The 22,816-nt window shown below is 36.7% G+C and overlaps 2 protein-coding genes across 2 annotated transcripts in view; one reads left to right on the top strand and one right to left on the bottom strand.

Moving 5' to 3' along the window:
* Positions 1-1,501: 1,501 nt before the first annotated feature.
* Positions 1,502-7,006, bottom strand: LOC106913884 (interferon-induced protein 44-like). Its single transcript, XM_014980321.2, has 8 exons — positions 6,918-7,006; positions 5,300-5,819; positions 5,150-5,198; positions 3,658-3,853; positions 3,406-3,558; positions 3,133-3,304; positions 2,186-2,286; positions 1,502-2,087 (listed from the first exon to the last, which is right to left on the bottom strand). Exons 2-8 carry the CDS (start codon positions 5,769-5,771, stop codon positions 1,893-1,895), a joined length of 1,338 nt encoding a protein of 445 aa, XP_014835807.2. The 5' UTR covers positions 5,772-5,819; positions 6,918-7,006; the 3' UTR covers positions 1,502-1,892.
* Positions 7,007-9,116: 2,110 nt separating this feature from the next.
* Positions 9,117-22,816, top strand: part of hmcn1 (hemicentin 1) — an 80,992-nt gene continuing 67,292 nt past the window's right edge. Inside the window, exon 1 of the mRNA XM_014980318.2 lies at positions 9,117-9,735. Coding sequence (XP_014835804.2) covers positions 9,408-9,735 — 328 coding nt within the window. The 5' untranslated portion in view covers positions 9,117-9,407. The remainder of the gene's footprint in view (positions 9,736-22,816) is intronic.

Below are 22,816 nucleotides of genomic sequence, written 5' to 3'. Positions count from 1 at the left end.
TTTTGGAAGTTCCACCTTAGAAACCAGGTTGTCAATATGGTTAATGTTAGCAGCAGTCAGTATTACATGCACATGAAACATTAAAAATAAAGCTGCAAAATGCAATACAACATTCTTGCGATTCAAAAGACTTCTACTTCTGGAGTAAATTCTTTCAATATTTTTAGATTAGAGTTGCATAGTTACTTTGACATTTAACCTGACTTGTCTACAAATGAATTAGGAATTTCCCCTTTGAACCAGATTATTGAAATTCCTTGCCTCTAAGCAGGTTTTTAGTGGTGTATTTGACTTGTTGCTCACCTAAAAATTTGCTTAATTCTAAGATAAGTTAACTATCACTGCACTGGCTTACAGAGCAAGACCTAAATAAATGTGTAGGTGAACATGTTCTAACAACCCCTTTTTTCCGTGAGAGCATTTGAGGTACAGGATGCGCCTCCAGCTTCTTTTTTTTTTATCTGAGAAAGCAGGTGTTTTATTGTTACAGAGAAACATGTTGTGTAATCACCGCAATGCCAGATTTGGAAAGATGTCTTTTCCACGAACTCTGGCCTTCCACTTTGTTTGCCATGCAAAATCATCAGCAACACAGATTGTCTGTCCTCATTAGTTGAGCAAATCTTGGTTAGTGAGGTCAGGACTTGTATTTTAATATTTCCACATAGCTTTCCATTAGCATCCTGCAGTAAACACCTAGTAAAATTAAATGAAAAAAACCATGTCCATGTGCATTTTTTTGTTTCGTTTCCTTTTTATCCCTTAGTTTGTCTAAAAAGTGGTGAAATAGTTCCCCCTAGTGCTAAAACAAATATGATCTTTGTATTTTCCTTTGAAAACAAGTTGTGCTCAGAAAAAAAAAATGTATTATGGAGCTGGAGAATTGAATGCATTGATGTAAAATGTAAAATTTTAAAATACAATTTCTTTTTGTCTGACTACTGTGAAAAAACACCACATTTGACAGAAATAAATCCAAAAGTCATTGTAATTCTTTAAAGTTGTCCATTAGGGGTTCCATAATTTTTCAGCCTAATTCTAAGTTTCCACTTAGCTTTCTCCCTAAAGTTTTTAATCTAATAATATACAGTAACAATGTTTTACAGACGAGTGGGAGACTATTATCGGATACAGCTGGTTTGGTTGCTGTAATGCCAATAGAGAAGTTCTGTTGTTTATTGAGAAGGGACGCATTATCTCCAACATCCTGTTTTTTAATAGATACTCACTGAAAATTTATGAATTATTACCTTTTCATTGATAACAGCTGAGGTGATTTTCAAAAGGTTATTTCCATTTCCAAACACTTAATAACAAGAAAGGGTCTCCTGCCTGTCTCCTCTCACATCTGCACCTTATTTAACAATTAGCCACCTGTCACTGTTTAAGTTCCTCCTTCTATTTTACTCACTACTATTATAGGTTCCTCTGTTGCCACCTTGTGGTCTATCTGGGGTTCTGCTGCCTGGCTTCTTGTGTGTTCTCCTCTCATACTCGTAAGTTGTTGTTTTTTTTTTTTTTTTTGGATTAATTGTTAAATTTCTTCGGGATGAAGCTCCAGTCTGCATTTTGATCCTGCCTCAAACTGACACTATATGACTCCACAGTTAGGTTAGGTTATGCAGAACCTCACATGTGCAGAGATGCAGTTTAACAAGCATGCTTTTCGGTGAACAATATTCCCAGGGAGAACAGCTAAATGGAATAGTAACATTAATATGCTGAAAGTTAGAATTATATGTTTAGCTTTTCAAGCTTGAAATGAAAATTAAATGCTTAGATACATGGGATATTTTATTTTGTAGAACATTAAACCTATGCGGGTAAAAAATACATAGGTAAAATTTTAGGATTTACAGCAGTTGACCTGTTGCATCTGCTTTTTCTAAATCTTATTCCCTGGTTTGAAGCGCGCTCAATTGGTCGCTAAAATCATCATAAAAATTGTCCGCCGATCGAAGCATCTGGGTGATAGCACTGAGCAGCAGGATGTCACAGTTGACGTCTAGATCCAACGTCTCGGTGTAATTCCTCACTGGAACAATGCAGCTCAGCGGTATGCCAAGCTTTGTGCTGGCCTGTTGCATCTGCATCATAGAGCACAGATTATTCAGATCAAATTTGCTGAACAACAACAACAGCAAGGAACTTTCTGATAAAATGTTCTTTGTGTAACAAGACTCACTATCTCCTTGATGTAGATGCTCTGATAGACGTTTGTCAGGTCCTCCTTCACTAAGGAACAGGCTGCATCAACTTTGGTCAGTACAACCAGCTGAGGAATCCCTGCAAATACAAGCAGAAACATTTCACACTGGAGGCTCAATAGATTGATTTGTGCACCGAAGTGGCAGGCGACTTTTAAATAACTTCACTGCAAGTATTTTCTTTAGACATGGAGCCATTACTTGAAACATAAAATTATACTAAATATACTACCAAATTAGTTTAAAAAATTTTCTCAATTTGACTATAAATCAAATAGTCAAATAGTCGTGATTCAAAAGAAACGTAATGTTTATTAACTTTTAGGTCAGCAAGGACATTTGTGGATGCATTTTGGTTTTGAACTGTGCAAATGAACCCCACAACAAATGCAAAAGACCTTGAGAAGACACTAGCTGAAGGTGAAAAGAGAGTCATTATTCACAAATAAGCGTCCTCTACTAACTTAGCTGAAAGGAAGAAGCCATAAAGACAAAAATCAAATTTTTTAAAACTCACTTTGGGACATTAAGATTAATTTTGAGCCCGTTCTCTTACAAACCAGTACACCAGTTCTTTCAGGATTTCTGCAAACTCGTGAGAAGCTTAAAGTTTGACCCTACTTTCAGCTTCTCAAAAAAATGTGAACTTCTGAGTTGAAGAAACATTCTGTTGGCATTTAGCAAGGAGAAAAAAGTTTTGCTATTCTAACTGAAAACAGAAAGCAATTAGTTTGATTTAAAGCCATACACTGAGGAAGGGGGCGGGGGGAAAGACTCTGACTATTGTTTATTATGCTGGTTGTAAACGTCTGGTTTGAAATGCAGTAAAACAATATGTGATTTCACGAAGAACAGTGACTACTAATGTGATACATGTGTTTACACATTTTCATTATATTACTATAAGAGATTCGGCTTTACTGACGTAGATGGTTGGCCTTTTTGCGGATAGCGCTCAGCTTCTCCTCCATCTTTGTGGGCATAATGGAGATGTTGCAGGCATCAAGTACGTATGTGACACAGTGGATCTTGTCTTTGAGACTTGGAGACTTGCGATAGCCACTAGCTTCAGGATCCAGGGGAGCAGCAGGGTTGAACTGCAGTAATGTTTCAAGGGGGGAGAAAAACAAAAGCTTTGTTTAGGTTAACTGCTGTCAAATTCATGCTCCATCATGTACGATGTAATCAAATCTCACACCTGGTAACAGTCAGGCAGATGACCTTTGAGGATGCTGGTTATATCTTCTATGTCAAGGCCTGTGTCGTTGCTGCTCTCCAGTCCCATCGTGTCACACAGGGTGACCGGCAGAAGTCTGCCTTCTCTTCCAGCTTTCAGTGAGTAAGTTCGAAACTAAAAACGTGAATTAATACACAGACAACAGGAATAATGGAAGGATTTTTATTTCAGATTAATTACTATAAAAATAATGTAAATGTGGCTGATTCAGACCTGAGTGGTGAGGCTGGTGGAGGAACAACCAGACATGGCCTGGTTGGTGACATGGCCTCTGAATACAGAGTTGACGGAATTGAAGAAGCTGGACTTTCCAACTCCAACCGGTCCAATAAGTAAAATCCGAGCCTGGGACACAGAACTGATCAGGGGTTTGTAGTTCTCTATGTAATTCATCAGCTCCAGCTTGTGTCTGTTTGAAGGTAAAAAAAAAAAAAAAAAAAAAAAAAAAAAATATATATATATATATATATATATATATATATATATATATATATATATATATATATATATATATATATATATTTATTTATTTATTTTCAGTGTGATGGGTGTTTTGATTCAACCATGAATTTAAATAACAGATCAATTAAGATTCAGGTCAAACTGCATCTAATGTGGAACTTTTATTCTTTATATGGTAATTAAATTAATCCTAGTCATTTGCATTGAACTTGCTTTCGGTTAAATCAGACTAATTCAGTGCACTGACATGCATCCTACACTTCTGCCACTGTGATGAAAACAAAATTGACATCTCTTGAAATTTGGGAAAACCAAGTCCAAATTAGGAGCTAGCTCTGCTGTATAAAAGCCAATTGTGTAACTACAAAGTTTATACTGTAAATAATGGAATAAATAACAGTACATGTGAATAGGTCAAATCAACATATTTGGTTCTGATGCTGTGTGTGGCGCCATTGCAGTAGGTTGGAGTCACAAGTCTGGTTTAAAGTTGTGCAACATCAGCTCTGTAGATTTAAACTGATGAATTTTCAGTTCTCCTGTTGATATTTTCAGTTGAAAAAGAAAAATCTCACTTCCCCCCGCTCCCCTCTGCACAAGCAGAGGAGGTTCGGCCAGACAAGTAAAGCATTAAACTTATGTTTTACTGCAGTTACAATCTAAAACATAAACAAAATTAATTACCTTAGACATGATATGTAACTGTAACAGATTCAAACTGAATTTGAAAGACACCATCAATGACAGTATCACGGATGGCTTGTCAACTACAGGAAAATGGCAAAGAATTGCAAAATTTAAAATTAGCTTTAATTACACACTTCCTCAAAAATCTGTTGTTTTAAGTTTTAGACTGAAACCACTGTAACATACTCAGATATTCTATATAGAAGATTGAGTTGGAATGTTTTGTTTGCAAATGGCTCAAACCCATTATTGCATCATGTAAATTTAGAAAAACTCTGAGCTGTAGTGTAGAATACTGTAAAATGACTAATCAATCTCTGCAGACTGTTGAGTTTCTGTTTCTTTGTTGTTTTGAATGTTATCTTCATGCTTTGTGAGTAAAGTCAGATCGTTTCTGTAATAACCTTTGTGTTGTCCTCGTCCGTAACCATGGCAGGAGAACAAAAAAACTGCAGTGTTTACACCGCAGTATTGTTAGCTAGGTTTCCAACAGATCTCACTTTACCTCCCAGCAGTTATGTTATTGTATGCAGGTGTGAGTCTTCGTTCATCTTACTCAATGTTCCAGGTTACAGTCCGCCATGGATCCTCGAATTTAGTCACCTCTGTCACGGTCAGTGTTGAAAAGCAAACTTGAGTTAGAAAATGCATAAAATGTCAAAATGTCTATATAAAAACAATATTCAGTCATTTAAAAGTAACTCACCCAAAACCTGGTAGACCTCACAGTCTATCAAGTTCAAGTCATTGCCATGCATCTGTGCAGCATTGAATGGGTAATAACTTGCTGCGTTGCTGTATACAATTGGCTTGCCCGTATGAACGAGAACCAGAGATTCTCCAAAATAAGGACCACAGTTGTTCATCATTCTAACAGCATATGCAGCATTAGCAACTGGATATTTGATGAGTTTTCTTCCCTCAAAAGTAAAAAGAAATGCCTGGTCATCGTTGGCATACTGTCCAGACTGATTAAAAGGTTGTCTGGTGTAGCCTCCAAAAATGTAACCAGAGACATTGTAGCCCACAGACACAGTGGGTGACAGGGTGTCACATTGCTGGTGAAAGGCAGAAGCAGTATAACCATGGACGGTGGCTTTGTAGAGCAGTTTCAGTTGAACATGTCCCAGCTGGGAGCAGATTTCTTTCTGATGATTCTCACTCAGCTTGGAGTTCATGATGGGCTGCTGCTCTGGTGAACTGAAGGAACCTTTGATATTCACTCACTTTGGGATGGGAAAGAAAGATATCACTGTGGATTACACAACTATTTGTTGACAGAGAAAAGTAAATAGAAAGCAATGCATTGTGACAAAACTGGAAATGCCAACCCACATACATCTGTAGTTTCTTTTGCATTATTGTTACAGGAAGTTGGAAATCAGAACTGCCCCGTGGGTTGCATAACCACAGCATGCAACATTAGTTACATTTCAAAGATTGGTCTTTATCTGCTTTGACTTTGTCAGCTTTCACCAAAACTTTTTAATGATCATCACTACCGACAAGTTTTACATTTGTTTTTATTTATAGATCAGACGGCAGAAGAGATCGAAATAACTTTTGAAAATTGCAGACGTTTAGGGAAAAGGATTAGTTGGCAGAAAATCAGAATACCGCTGGAGCACCAGCAGGTGGCGACAAAATCCTGATGCCGCCTATTCTCCTAGAACATCTTCATTTTATTTCAAATTATTCTGTTTCTTCTCAGCAAACATCATCTACAGACCATGTGCAAAGTTATTTGCAGTTAATTCAAGACTAAGACACAAAGGAAACTTGTAGTTTTGCACCTCTCATTCAGATCTAGACAGCATTTTTAAAATCTTTTTGGAGGCAAACAATCTGGTACTGTTTATTTACTATGAATTATTACAGTATGTGTGAAAAAAAATTGCTTCTGCCATCATTGAATTACTTCTGCACTCATGCATATCAGAGCTCTTGAGCCTTGGTGTTCTGGTCCTCGCCTGTCTTTGTTTGCCACCTGTTGGTGGGTGTGTGTAGATAAATTTTAAACTTTTATTTGATGTTTACTGCCACAAATTACTTTTCTTCAAATGTTTCTGTCTTAGAGATAATCGTCCACCACTAATGACTCTGTTTTTTTTTTAAGTTTCTCTTTTAATTAGTTTTAGTTTCTTTGAGAAGTTTAATTACTAAAGACAAAATCTGAACTTATTGGCCCTCCTACAGAGCAGTTCTAAGTTTACATGCTACTTTTCTAAATATCAATAACTAAGTTCATAAATTCAGCAAAACTTTGAATCAACATAAGTTAGTAACTGGAAGTATTGCAATAGACACATCAGTGTTAGTCTTACCTTGCTTCTTTAAAAGAGCGCCTGGTGTCGATGAGGAAACCTCACTGTCTGTGAAGCAAATACTGATGGCACTATAATCCCTCCCACAGTCAACAAAAGTGAAACAAATTTGTCTGAGACATGTGCTTTCAAAAATGAAAGTCTCTTTAATAAGTCTCATGTTTTGTCTCTTCCTTCATTACTTGGTCTGAAGCTGATATGGACCACCGATGGATCTAGTTGAATATGTTTTGACTCTGTAGCGAAAGGCCCCGTCACATGAAATCTGATTTAGCAGCAATAATCGCTCTTCATTCAAAGTTACTTAAATCCTGATTCTTCCCTCTTATGATGCTCAGTTTGAACTTTGGCAAATTGTCTTTGCAAGGTACAGGTGTCTGAACACATGTGGTGGCCTTATTTTCAATTTGCGTTGAACTGAACCGGCAAACAGTGGCTGGTGAGTGTTTCTCAGAAAAGCTGTTTATTTGAAAAGGGGAATTTGGCATTGCAGTCATATGGAAACTGAGAGCTGCTAACAAATGGCCAAGGGGCATTTTGTCACATGCATAAACCTGCTTCTGCCTTTTTATTGAATACTTTCACTTTTAGTTGGGACAAAATAATACGTCTGAATGTAGTGGTGTAGATAAAACTGGAGGTAACATTATTTACTGCAGATAAAACTAGTTGTACAGAATGTTTTTTCTGAAAAGGCTACATTAATGATTGGAATAAGTCACAACCACATCAGCTCTTCTTAGGCCTTAGGAAACCTTCCTAAAATAATGGCCCGAGTCATTTTTTGCTAAAAGTAACTTTGGCAACAAACAACAACAAAAAACCCACCTTTTTATTTCCAAAAGAGGATTTAGGCAAAAAAAAAAATCCCGTTAGATAAAAAATAAAAGGTCTTGTGTCACAAAAAATGCTATTGTACATCTTTATTTGAAGTAGGTTGTACCTTTGTAACTGTGATTTCTTATACTCTGCAAATAAATACATGCTGCTACCTGTTGATCATTTCACTCCAGTTCTTAACTCAATGCATTCTCTGTTCTCTGTTTATGAAAGACTATAATTTGAACTTTTTGAATTGGTCTGTATAGAGCCTGCCGGATAGTCTTTGGGCAAAAACATTTCTGAGTGGATTTTGTCAGGAATAAACCATGTAGACCTATAAGGTCATAGAGATCTCTTTACTTAGTGTCTCCAGCACTAGAAATAAAGTGGAAGTTGCATTTAGTTTCTAGTTCTCTGGAAAAACTAATGTGAGTCAGTGTTGTGAAAAAAAAACCTATTGGTTCATGTTTTCTTTTGGAATGTTTGTGTTTGACACAACAGTCAAGTTCTATGAATAAAAATATTGGCAGGACACAACAAAGCAGTCGCACAGAAACTGAAAATATCGGATAAAAGCCTCTCATGCTACACAGACATTTTCACATTTTTTTTTTCCAATGAAGAAGGTGCAACTTTCAGTTTTGAAGTTTTGACTGAGGCATGTTCCTTAATGCATCCGCCGTTAGTTTTAGGTCTAGCACTGAAAAAAAGCAAGTTGGATTGCATTTCTACATCTAGTCAGTCCATAAAAACCATATGTAAATTATAGACCCAGGACTTTTTATGCTGTAATAAAAGGGACAAATTGCTCAATTACTCATTTTTATTTCTTTAATGAAAGAAAAATCAACTTTTTTGATTATTGTTTGACTGTTTTTTTTTTCTGGGTTTTTTTATACAAAGCAGTGACATGACGGTTTTCACAGTTATCACACTTGCATTTCTTTTTTTTTTTTTTTTTTTGCTCAAGTGTCCTAAGCAGCCAAAAAAAGAACAATTTGATTTCACAAAACATATTATTATAGAATTGGTTTTATTAGAATACTTCAATACATCGAATTTTGTTTTGAATTTAGATGCGATGTCAGGATATTACCACTAGATGGAAATGCAGACTTGATCGCCGACAAGAAAATCTCGGAGTCTTCACACATCTGTTTTCGACTTGTTGCACTTCAACTTGTAGATTTTTCAATATCTAAAATCCAACCAACTATTTATTTTTTCTTAAACGTTGCACCTAATAACAGAAGACAGTAGAGAATACACAACAACCCAAATTAATTAGTAGAAAGAGTTTTTAAAAAACCGAGTGGAGTAATTTTAAATATAAAAAAACGACATAATGCGTTAATATTTTAAAGTGAGCTATAGGCAGATATTTTGTAATAAATAAACAAAATGCACGCAGGATGTCTCGCGAAACCTCTTCTTGTCCAGTGGGACAGGCTTTGCGCCTCGGAGATTGTGTGGCCAGCTTAGAGGTGGTCTTTGTATGTCGGAGCAGATGAAGGGTCCTGACTCTGCAGTGCCAGAGCCGCTGGGACCGGGAGAGTAGCTCATAGACCTCCGAGGGGCTGCAGAAACCACCGAGGCGCACTGAAGGAGTCCTGTGTTCCACTTTGGCTCACTCTGCACTTCATAAACCGCTCTGATGTATCTGCCCTTATGTCGACATTCGCCCTGAGGGTCACACTGGCGAAAACCAGCTGTACAAAAACTCTGTCACAGAAGGATTCTTGGACTTTTGAACTTATGTGGCTCTTAATTTTATTGTCAGTGGCCTTTTCAGCCGCGCAGGACTCGGACACCCTGGCCAAGAATGAGGACATCCCGGAGGGCGCATCCACCCTGGCGTTCGTTTTCGATGTGACCGGCTCCATGTACGACGACCTGGTCCAGGTCATCGAGGGAGCTTCTAAGATTTTAGAAACATCCCTGAGCCGACCGAAGAGACCGCTGTATAACTTCGCTCTGGTGCCCTTTCATGACCCAGGTAATGCAGATCAAAAGAAAGGAATGCATGCATGAGAAAAAAAAAATATATATATATATAATTTGTACAATTTTTCACAGTTATTCTGCTTTTTCTGTTAGAACAAGGGTCCATGTGCAGTTTTGAACAGACTAGAAAAATATGAAACATGTTCAGATTATTTTTCAAGTAAAGTTAGTGTAAAAAAATGCCACTTTTTTTTTCTTTTTGCACATAGACCTTCTTAGATTAATGTTTTACACTAATGATCCCTATAGTGCCCTCCCACCCCCAAATTTCTGATGAGTTTGGTCAAGGATACCTCCCACAATTATGTCAGTCATATACTTTGTGAGGGAATGTTTAGTTGTGGAAAGTAAATAAATACATTTTAATTATTGTTTTGAATATGAAAGAAAAATCAACAGCTAAAATTTTCTGCTCTTTCACCTTGACTTTAAAAACTGAAAGCTGCTTGTATGTGACATTTTGAAGTTTGGAATGGTGATTAGGGGGAAAAAAATCTAGTTTTTGCTGCTGTTGTGGTTTCTGATTACAAAATCAGAAGACCGTAAAACATCCTGCAACCTAAACTCTTATTTTTGGGGGTTTGAAGGGACCATAAACAAAAATATAGATATAACAAGGCAGCCCCTTTCTCAGTAATTGCAAAATAAACTATGACCCATTCTAGATTTTAGAAGCTGATCTAGTGCTTGTCCATATGCTGTAATTTCACACTGAACTGGAACGTCAGCAATATGTTTTCATATTGGTGGACCACACAGATTATAAACCTCAACTGGGAACAACTTTATGAACAAATGTCTTAAATTTAAAAACTGGAAATTGAGTCTGGAAACTAATGAGATTTTGCAATATAAAATTAGTTGAATCTTGAATATTTTGAGAGTGTTTGGTGGTTGAATTTTACTCTTTGTAATTCAAACAAAAGCAGTCGGAAAGGTGGAAGATATGATAGTTTGTTGACACTCCGCCCTCTGAATGTTCCTCACCTCCTCCCTGGCAGGAACTGTTGGACTTGGTTTCTGTGTGCAGATGTTAGGACTGACGGCCTCTTTCATTAGCGTTCTGTCAGGGGTGACTGCGAGGCTCTTAGTTTTGTAACGCAGCTTGACGATTGTCATCACCTTCTAAGCGCTCTCTCATTCTCAGCAGTAATGTCTAGACAATATATCACCGGGTTATTTAACATCTACGTCGCACTGCAGGTCAGAACTGGCAAATAGTTACGTAAGACCATTTACTGCAACAGATTCTGTGTTTAAGAGACACAATCATGAGATTGATTGCAATTATTTTCAAAGTGCTTAGGGAAAAAAAACACACAGGAACAAAATCATTTTAATAAAAACTTGACACATTTCCAGGGGACACTTAGAGGAAGAGGAGAGCGGACAACTCTGAATGAATCTGATTATTTCTGCAGGATTGGATGCTTTTTAGCTTAAATGTAAGAGACATTTAACACTCAAAATAAGAATTGCCTTGATAGATAAAACATCTAATGCCATATTTTGACAATGTATGGCAGCATCCTTTCCATAAATGTTAATAGCTCTTGGTGTAAGTTTGCTCCCACAGCCTGAACATTTTTATGTCAAATGCTGTAAGCAGGTTAACCTGAAAATACCTGAACCAGGAGACCTGAAGGAAAAGAAAATAAATTAATAGACAGATGATCTGTGCGGTGAACACAAATTCCTCATCCAGATGTTGCTTCTCTGCTGGTTTTCAACATTTTTTCTGAAGCACATATTTCTCTCTGATCTGTGAGCATTCATCTTAAAAAAATAACCACATAATACAAGGTGCAAATCTGTTTATTATACACAAATGTAATAAATATCCAATTCATTATGTATTTTTTGAGTGTGTAATTTATTAGGATGTGATATAAGAACTGCAATGCCTTTGATGTATCAACAGAAATGGAAAAAGCTTTCGTCTTGGACTAAGTTTAGGTTTTCAACTGTTCCTGTCTGTTGAAGTAAATTCTGAGATCGTCTTCTCACAGTTACAACAGCCTGAGTTTGAGCTTCCATGTTGACTCCTTTTTACAGACTTTACAGCTGCGTGTTTGTCCTTCACCGGCAAGTGACATTCGCTTGCTTCTGAAGATGTTTACGAGGATGTCAGAGTGAATCCCCTCAGGGAGTAGAGGAATGATTAGCACAACACACTGCGAGCAGGGGTAGCTGAACATTTTTCCAAATGTTGTTTTGACCCCGGATCTCTGCCTTCCTTTCTGTCCCCTTCTCTGTTTTGTTTTCATTGGGACATTTATGACACAGATCCATTTTCTTTCCGTTTTATCCAGCCCAGTGAGATAACACAGCTCCTCCTGTTTGATCTGGCTTCTTTTACATCAGAAGTCTTTATTTATACTGCAGTCTGACTCGGTAAACACAACACTGCACTGTGTGTTCTTCTAAAGTCTATCCTTTTGCAAGTTTCTAAGAGAGCCTGTGTATGAAGCGAAAAGGATGCCTGGATATTGGGGTCAGGCCTGTATGGGAAGATAACCAGGAAGTCTGCCCCCGAAACTCCATCCTGCAGGGAGAAAAAAAGAGAGGAAAGAAGCAGGATTCCTTCTGGAGCCATTTTACTCACGTACAGGACTGCAGTCCTGTTCTAGTGGAAAGAAGTTTATTCATAGTGCCTTTCAAAATAACTTTTGTTCAATTTTGTCATCTCATAAATGCACACTGTTACAGTATTGAGATATGTTTACCAAACTCTTAGCTATGACTTGCAATGAAGTTTGCAAAACTTGCATTGTGTGCTTAGTCATAGTCAAAAAATGTTATATTGAAAGATTCATTTATTTAATTGAAACACATTTTATGGATTAACTACAGACTGTCTTAAGGACTTTATTTCAGATACAGTTAATGAAAACATTTAAGATTAGAACATTTCATCAGATCAATAAAAAAACTTAATGCAGAAATGCAACTTAATGAAAAGTATATTTAATGCAAATAGAGCCAGGTGATATGACTGAAAAATTCATCACAATATCAGTAATTATTAATTTAGTTTTTGTTTTAAATATCTGAAATGCTGCCAAACTGGTGGCATGACTTTTCCTGCTTTATCCACAGTTTGTCCTCCACAACTTTGTTTTTTTATTATTTTTAAGCAGTTGTGAAGCTCGGTGACAAAATCTGAAACTGCTGCTTCACAGAACAGTTGTGTTCATACTTAAATTAAATCAAACACAGGTACTAATTAAGTGACTTTTGGGGGTAATTGGTTGCACTGGATTTTATTTACAGGGATAAGAGAAAATCCAAATGTGTTGAATATTTTCAGTTTTTTATGTTAAGCTTCTAAGAGATAATCAAGTAGAAGATCAACAAATGAAACACTTTTGATTAGCAGGATCTGATTGTTTCATATAAGCAGAAAGGCTGTACTTATATATTTTTTTCATTATTGCATTTAGAGCAATGGAAATTTTCTTTTTCTTGACTGAACAGAAGTGTAGAAAAAGAGGCTGTGTCAATTTAAAAACTGGCTGAAAAGAATCAGCATTTACATTTTTCTAAATTAAATCAAGCATCTCATAAATTGTTTGGATTCATTTTATGAAGATTCCTGGTGCGTTTCAGCTGTGTGCTGTAGAAACCGACTCCTCTCAGTTGAAAGCTTGCCTGTCTAACGTTTTCCTGCCAGTTGTGATTAGCAAGAGGGAGACGGCTGAGGAGTGATGAGAAGGGAAGGCAGAATAGTTTCTACCTTCTCTGTAAGATCAAAGCCTCTCGTCTCAAAGCCTCCTTTGTTGGTTTTCAGCGTCTTTTCCTACGAGTCCCGTGTTTTTCTTTGTTTCCTTCTGTCGAGAGCTTTTCATTTTTTTTGTCTTAAACACTCCGCCCGTGTGAGATTACAAGGAGCCTGTATTTAGCTGGACAGAGTCAGTAATGATGCTATTAGGTAGGAATGCCAAAAGAGAGAGAGGAGGAGATTTTGGAGAAGAAGAAAAAAGAGGAATAGATGGAACAACAGTTCTAGTTTTTGTAGTTTCATATATGCTCTGGAATGCTTTTTCATGACCTTATATTGTTATCCAAGGTGATATAAGTGAACACTGACTTTGTTTGAACAATTCAATTTATAGAAAACCGATGTACGAACTGATGCACTCAGTTAAAGGTGTGTGCAATTTTGAGCCTGGAACTTTAAATGAATTTGGAATTACACTGATAAATTGAATCAATTTAAAATAAGTGATGCAGTTAAGAGGGTTTTTAAAATACACCACGTGAGGTTTGTTCCCTTCAGACACTCCACATGTTTTCCTCTTGACTTAGGCTAAAGTTACGAGGCCCCATTCGTCCAAGCAGGACCATCAGCTTTCTTCTGAAGCCACCATCTGGCCTAAATCGACTGTTTTTACTATTTTTCCACCAAATTTGTTTCTTTTCTCATTGGAAAATTTAAAATGAAGACATAAATCTTTACCATTGGTACATAATTGTGAAGTGGAAGGAAAATGATTTAGTCTTTTCAAAGCTTTTTATAAATAATCTCAAAACCACAGTTCTGCATTGGTTCAGGAGGGACTGGTGTTGGATAGCAGCGTGAGGAAAGAACATTGTGTGGACATGTTGAAATGACATCAGCCAGGAAGTTAAGACTTGAGTACAACTGAGTCATGCAAATGGATTTTAATCACACAGTTAAAATAGCTACAAAATTCAGTGTGGGCAACAGATATCTGAGTTATAGAAAGATATCAGTCACTCATAGAAAATTTGTGTACAAAGCTGAAAATGTGACGGCCTCATTCTGTCAGCAATTTCCATCAAAACAACTCTGAAAAGCTTGTGGGAGGATACTGAAAATGTTTGATTTAAGTCATACAATTTATGAAGACAGTTCTGCAGAATGCTAAACAAATGTATGCAAACTTATGGATTTGAAGGAAATAACAAAAACATTCTCCACTGACCTCAAACAGAAAAAGTTTAGTCTGATTTATTTTTGGATCGTGAGAAATATTTTTGTTTGTTATTTTTGTCATAATAAGCTACTTTTGTAAGCATCGGCCAGAGCTTCTCTTAAACTCAGAATTTTGAGTTGTGTCTAGATGTAATTATTAATAAAACATTTTCCTAAAGTTTTTTTTTAACTCATTAATTTTATTGCTTTACATCACACTTTTTATTGACTCATATGGAACTCATTCGCTTTACATCCTTTTAGGCCTGATTCCAGCGCTAAGCATTCACATGATTTGGTATTGCATGACCTCATTCTGGCTGTGACTCCTAAGGCTGGTTTCTCTGTGCAAGGCCCTCTTGCATACTCGAGTTGAAACATATGTTCATTTTGAGCGGTTTGGCTGCTGATTTGCATCCTGGAGAAAACAAAGGGACAAAGTGTAATAAATATCTATCCATCACATGTGCTTTTTTTTTGCACATGCACATTCCTTAAACATGTGTGTATGTGTGGAACAGCAGGATATATTAAACTGCTGTTTAAACTTTGTTTATGGTACTCAAACATCATTTATATAGTTATGTTGGCCTTTAAAATACTTCGAAATTGGACTTTTTAGCCCTCATTCCCTGCTCAAATTTACCTAAGACGTTGGAAATCAACACATTTGATCAGCAGTGATGGTTTTCCAAGAGAAGGTGTGTTTTGTGAGGATGTTTGATTGTTTTGTGAATTACAAATAATACTATTCTCTTGTGTTGCAGAGTACAAGAGATAATTTTTTTGTCATTTCTTAAGTAAAATAGAGAGCCAGATTTTGTACTTTACAGTCCTTTTTGCTCTATTCTAAAATTTTTAATTCAGCTCCAAAATAAACAAAGTATATATTATTAAAGAAACGCTAAACAGAGATATTGTGAAATGAACAGCTGAAATCTTAAGTATTTATAATATATATATATATATATATATATATATATATATATATAGCTGACTGTATAGCTCAGTGGGTAAGACACCAGTCTACCACCTGGGAGACCGGGGTTCGAATCCAGGTTGGGGCAAGTTACAACAGTGCAATTGAGCTATGCAGTGTGGGTCCCTAGGCAAGACCCTTGGAGCTATATAGCCTACCTCATACAATGAGAGACACTGATAAGCATGACATGCCGGCTCAGACGTCGCCCGGCCAAACAAGGTCTGCGTCAGGTGCTGGGGAACCAGAGCACCTTGATGAAAAATGGGCTACTGGAACAAGACGGAAATGGGCGAGAGACGAAAACATGGATCTGTTGGAATGCTACTACTCAAGTAACCCTAGTCAGAGGGGTTACATGCAAAGACTGAGGGTGGAATGGTTACTTCGACACCCACAGTCTACAATGACTGCCAAACAACTAGTAGCTCAGTGCTCCAACATCCGCAAACGGCAACTGCTATCACAACTTGAGATTGACGAGGTACAACACAAATGCTACGGCTGGACTGAGACAGTCCAGCACATAACAGCAGGGTGCAAGATGCTGGCAGGGAAAGCGTACATGGAACGACATAACCAAGTGGCGGGCATAGTGTACAGGAACATCTGTGCAGAATATGGACTGGAAGCCCCGAGGTCAAAATGGGGGACACCCCCAAAGGTGGTGGAGAATGACCGAGCTAAGATCCTGTGGGACTTCCAGATCCAGACAGACAAGATGGTAATGTCGAACCAACCGGACATTGTGGTGGTGGATAAAGAACAGAGGAAAGCCGTTGTGGTGGATGTAGCAATACCAAGTGACCACAACATCAGGAAAAAGGAGCATGAGAAACTGGAGAAATACCAGGGCCTCAGAGAGGAACTGGAGAAGGCCTGGAAGGTGAAGACCACAGTGGTGCCTGTGGTCATCGGGGCCCTCGGGGCAGTCACCCCCAAACTGGAGCAGTGGCTCAAACAGATCCCAGGAACAACATCAGACATCTCAATCCAGAAATGTGCAGTTCTAGGCACAGCCAAGATACTGCGCAGAACCCTCAAGCTCCCAGGCCTCTGGTAGAGGACCCGAGCTCAGAGGATGAAAGAGACCACCCACGGAGGGTGAGAGGGGAATTTTATATATTTCAATAAGCAAGTAGAGTACATAAGAACAGAAGTCAATGTAAAAATAAATACAAATCAAGGACATTAATTTGTTAAATTTAACTGTAGAATTTTAAATGCTAATAGAGATGCACAGATCAGTGAATATTATGCTTTAAATGTATCTTTGTATCTCACAACTGGGAGTTTTAACAAATTATGCTGGCATAAATGAAAGGAGGTGTAGTGAAGCATTGTTTGAGTGCTAATAAAAAATCTCTACCATTTTCAATGAACAAATTCAGTTTATTGGTGTTGTTTAGATAAGAAAATGCCTTAAAATTATAATTGTATTTATTACAGTATTATATTAAATGTTGATGTTGAAGACAATTGCATTTCACACTTTTCAGATAATATCTGAAAAGAAGGAGTTATCTTCTGTCAACATCATGCCCCACTTTGTATTGGCATATTACGTACAATCCCTATAAAATACAAACAGTTTTGTGGTTCTAATATAACAAAACACAAAAACATCAAAGGGGATTATTTGCTTTTGTAAGCCAGTGTAGATGTGTTTCTCTCTGTTAGAACATGTAAAAAGATGGCTTTATAAGGTGATAATGTATGAAATTTGTGGTAACTGTGTGTTATTCATCATCAGCCTAGTAAAATATTTCTGCCTTTGTTAAGTTTGGCCTGTTTTATGAGACCTTTTTTTGCTGAAGCGGTCCAGGCAAGACATTACATCCTTGTAAAAGGTTAATGAGGCTGTACCAGCAGGACCACACATTTACAGCTGTAAATGAAACATTTTTATGCCTAAGCATCATTTCCTATTTGTGCTTACACACACTAAATAAATAAGCTCACGGGCTATAATGGAAAACTGTTAGCAAAGCTGTCAAATAATATTAACCACTGAGTTTTTAAACAGGCATCACAGCTGGCGTCTCATTCACCAAAACTGACATACAACTGATTGATACAGCAGTTCCAAAGGGTTTCACTGGTCTGGCTCTTAAACTATGTGTGCACCAGGCAACTGAATTACAACCTGCAGGACCAAAGGTCATACTGTCAGTGCTCTCTGGCCTGGACCGCTATAAAACATCTGTCGAGGAAAATCTTGTACCTACACTAGGTATGACGGCTCCAGCTCTATTGGGAAAAGACTTTCCACAGGATTCAGGAGTGTGTTTGTGTGGATCTTTGACCATTCATCCAAAAGTAGATCTGTGAGGTCAGACACTGATGATGATTGATGACATGGTCTGGCTAACAGTCTCCACTCTAATTCACCAGAAAGTTGTTTTATCAGGTTGAGCTCAGGCCTTAAGCACCGTCATTCATGGCTAAGGTCTCCAGCCCCTGTTTTTGAGAGTTTCTGTCCTGCAATGTTTAGAGGCAACCCAAAATAAAATTGTTGAATTAACTCCTCGTCATGTCATCGAATTCTGCAGTTGCTGGAGATCTGTCTGGTCTGGTCCACTGGTGCTCAGTGATGTTGGAATTGATGGGGCATTCCCAAAGTGTATCTGCAGAGTCAGGAAAAATAATTGTCCTTTTCACTTGAGCTTAAGAAGCCAAGCCATATTCCTCAAAATAAACCAAAAACACCTTAAGCTTCCTTCAACTACCCTTTACACTTGGCAAAATGCATTTAGAAAGTATTTAGAAGTATTTTTATATAAGATGGAAAAAGTCCATGAATTCATTTTCCCTTGCACTAGAAATCTTTCAGTGTCTACCTTCAGTTCTTCCACAAGAAAAATGCCTTAATCTTGGGTTATTGAAGTGCCAGTCCACATAGATGATAACATCTTTAGAGTACAAAGTTGTCTTTCATTATACATAAAATTGCTTTGTTGCTTTGAGCAAAACAGACTGACTGTAGTAAACTACTGTACCTTAAACCACACATGTATAGCTCAAATCCAGGGTGAAATGCATTCTTTCTGATCTTTTGAATTTAACTTTTTGCTGTATGCAGACATATAGCACAAATATAAACGCTGCTCTTTGAAGCTGTAATTAAACCCTGCACGTCTTAGCAAATGCTGCTCTTTTATTTTGAACTTTAAGTTGCTTACTCACTGTGTTCTTCTCTTGTGGCTTCTGTTTAGACAGAGCGTAAAATTTCACTTAACTACAAAGATGAAGAAATCTTATTAAACTCTTTCTTTGATGCGCTTCTTTGGTGAAAGTCCGTAATTTCCCACATGCTTAGCCAAATGCAGCCTGTGATTCAAAGTAACTACAGAGAGCAAGTGCCAGTGAGTCAGTAATAGCCAGAAAACTCAGTGTTTAAGTTGAAACTGATTGACCCGTCAACCAAAATGTAACACATAAAGCTGGCGAGCATTAACTGCCTAATTCAGCCTATCTATATTTATTTATTCATCCCATCTGACTTGTTAAATAAAAACTTATTGTAGTGAAGAGAAAAGGAGAAAGGCTGTAATTTCTGGACTATCAAGTCCAAACCTTTTTTTTCAAAGGTTTGAAACTTTGAAAAAAAAGTTGTATGTATAAGGGGCGGACTTGTCTATAAGCCGCAGGTGTCCATGTTATAACATAAGATAATTACACACCGTAAATGCTTTATCCACGTAATACCTACCAAGAAAAGTCATTAATCATGATCATCTTCCTCCAGCGCACTAAAACCACTAAAGTCAGTCAGAATTGAACAGCCTCACACGCTTCCTTAATCTGTTTGGTTGTTTCTTTTACAAATTTATGCAAAACTTTGTCAATATTCCAATAATGTAAAAAAAAAAAACAACACAATTTTAAAATTGCATTGTTTTCTTTAAATAAGAAACAGCGTTAAAATTGCACCTGAATAAATTTGTTCATTCAATAAGTCATTAAAAAACATGCCACGACATCATCCTCCCACCACCACTTCTTCTTTTCCACCAGTGATAATGTTCAGTTGTTGATCACGAGTCAATAAAAACCACCTCATTTTAGCGCAACGATTGTTTTTTTTTTTGTCAAAAATTGTTAAAAAAGTTTTAAATTGGCATGTTTCCATTAAGTACATTTATTTTTATAATTCCAGTTTGCACAAATTTTATGGTGAATGGAAATGGAAACACAGCTAATGTCACTTTTGTCTGGAGGCAAATTCAATGTTGAGCTTATGTTGTCCTCTTCATCATGTAGCACTCCTTCCTGCCTTTCGAAACCAGTTGGTGTTATATAATTATATTAGCCGCATCGCAGTTTTCAAAGTGTCTGAAAAGAGTAGCAGCTTATAGTCCAGAAATTACAGTTGTCAATTTCCTTTTTTATAAATAAAAATCTGAAAAGTGTAGCATGCATTGTTTTGTTAGAGAACATGAGTGAAGACAGAAGTGTTAAGGAACAGAGCTATAGAGAACATTAAAGCAAGTTTAGGTTATAAATCAGTATCCCAAGGAAACTTCCAAAATGTTGTTCAGTCCATCAGCCTAAAATGGAAAAAGTTTAGCAACTTTTTTCAACAACAAAGCTATAGTTGAAAGTAATCCATAAAAAGTTGTTTGGACCATGTTACAAAAATGTAAGTTTTTTGGCCAAACTAATACTGTTATAATGATGGTGCACGGCTGTGGCAGTATTATGTTTTCTTTAGCAGGAACAAGGAAATTAAGACAACTGAGCAAAAAAATGGACCTTCTAGATATAAAGCTGCTACACATTTGCAACAGGTAATTCTACATATTATTGAGTCAATAAAATGCAAATGTTTGTAACATGATGAAACGCACCATTTATTTCTTCTCTTAAAGCACCATAGGAGGTCTCCGTGATGGCATCTGTCTTTGTAACAGACTCTCCAACAGATCTCACATGTGGGAAGTATTAGATGCTCTTGTGTGGTTTGTGAGTGAGTTGCATCTTGCTTTACTTTTTGTGGAGGGCTGATCTTGATCAATTGAATCCATCATGCCATTATTAGGAATGTGTGGTTGGTGACCTTTTGTCCCCCAACACATCCAACTTTCTAAAAGAGGAGGAGGAGGCCAAACCAGCAGACATTAAATGCATGGTGGTCCATTTATTTGTGATTAGAAGTTTCCATCCCAATTTCTGTTTGTGCTGGTTTGAAATAAAGCATCTTGACAGCTCTGCTGCTTTGGGGCTACCACAGTTATTGGATGATGGTTAGCAAACTTATGCAGCATAAGAATTTGCAGGTTTGAAGCAAATGGCAAATAAAAGAAAATAAGAAAAAGAGAGAAGATGGTGGAAGAAACAGAAGAACATCTCAGAAAAGTTGAACAATATAAAGTAATATGCCTAATGATTAAAGTGACCTAGAAATTAAAGCTTACACCACATAAATGAAAAAGAACAGAGTTATCAGGGAGCTGATTAAGTTCCAAATGTAGTTATTGCTTCATAGCAACAGGAATATGGTTGAGTCACCAAACAGCAGACATAATTAGACTTCATTCAAACTAAATAGAGGTTATTATCCCAACAGACTAACCACTTCTTATCCACAGAATTATGCCATTTAAAACGGCACATGTGCATTTTGAATAAAGCTGGCATTTATGTTTTTACGACTTCGCAATTTCCTGTTTGGGAAAGTGAAAAAGGCAGATTTAGACATTAGCGATCCAGTAAATCTGTCTATATTGAACTAATTTTTTCTTAGGGATCAGATCTCTGTTTTAAAAAAAAAACAGGTTGAGAAAGCAACTATATACATATATATATATATATATATATATATATATATATATATATATATATATATATATATATATATATATATATTCCCAGATTGTTCTTACTTTTTGACATAACTTAGTTTTCTTAGTCTTTTATTGTTGTATGTTGGTGTGTACTAGGAGAAATGAATACTATTTGTGTGTAAAAATGTTTTCAACATTAGATCTCTGAATTTTTTTATTTTTTGTTTTTCTACAATTGAGTAACTTTGCTTCTGCTCCTACTTGCCCTAAGATACATCATGTGTCTCAGGACATGTTGGATTCTGTGTAACGTGTTTATTGCTTTACACTTTGCCTGAAACTAGTGGCTTCATGTGCTGTTTCACATGTGTTTTCTCTGTGGGGTTTGTTAAATTATTACACTCCAGAGCTGTCAATATGATGGACAATCTCTTTTTGGCAAAAATTTACACTGCGTCAGCAGACTGGCAGAAGGCTTGTTTCTTTAAAGCCTCTTAGCATGCAAGTCCTATAGCAGTTTTGTTGGACAGTTAAGATTTATTATGTTACTTTTACTCATACTTTATCTTACATTTGCTGAATAAATTTAAAATTGAATGTTATTAGAAATCCCAAACAATGTTCCAAGAAACAAGCATATTCCAAGAGCCAATTGGTAAAAAATTGAGGTAGGCTGTTTGACTTTAAAACAGAATATACTTGTAAAACTTTTTAGATTCGTTTTGTTACTTAAACCAGTAAAAAAATGGTTAGAGTAGCAATGATCTTCTAGTGTCTACTAGGAAAGTTCTTAGAATTTAAATAATTTTCTTAGAATTTTACCCAAGTATGTTATTCTATACAAAATCTTAAGAGTATTGATTGGAACTTTTAGTGAACAAAAGAAAAAGCTAATTAATTTAGCTGTGCCAACATTCCTGTTAAATTTTGCATTCTGTACTTTTTATGTTGGCTGTTGTTTCAGCACATCAAACAACTTCACACAAGCAGGAAATCATAGTGATTTGCTGATATGAGTGTCCACATTAAATATCAAATAGATAATGTGGGAACAACTTTGCTGTAACATGTTACAGCAAAATTGGTGTTTGCTGAAGTCTGACCCGTCTCAGAGGTAGCAGCCTGAATAAGCATTAAGAATCTTTGCAGAAAAGACTTTGTTATAGTTTTTGTACTTCCTAAAACTCAATTTTTAAGCACCTTGATTATTCTAAAAATAACTGGACCTGTCTTCCTCCACACTTGATGATGACATCAACACAGTCTGTGAGGGCTTAGATGTGGTGTGTTCACTGATCAAAGAAAAGCTCAGACTTTTCATTTCTCAACAGATGATCACAGATCAAACTCTGCCAAGTGTTAGAATCAT

Source organism: Poecilia mexicana, unplaced genomic scaffold (assembly GCF_051168715.1).
Source record: "Poecilia mexicana isolate PSO_F unplaced genomic scaffold, ASM5116871v1 scaffold_8, whole genome shotgun sequence".
Classification (NCBI taxonomy): Eukaryota; Metazoa; Chordata; class Actinopteri; order Cyprinodontiformes; family Poeciliidae; genus Poecilia; species Poecilia mexicana.
The sequence above is the reverse complement of the archived record's forward strand: the minus strand, read 5'-3'. Positions and strand labels throughout refer to the sequence as shown.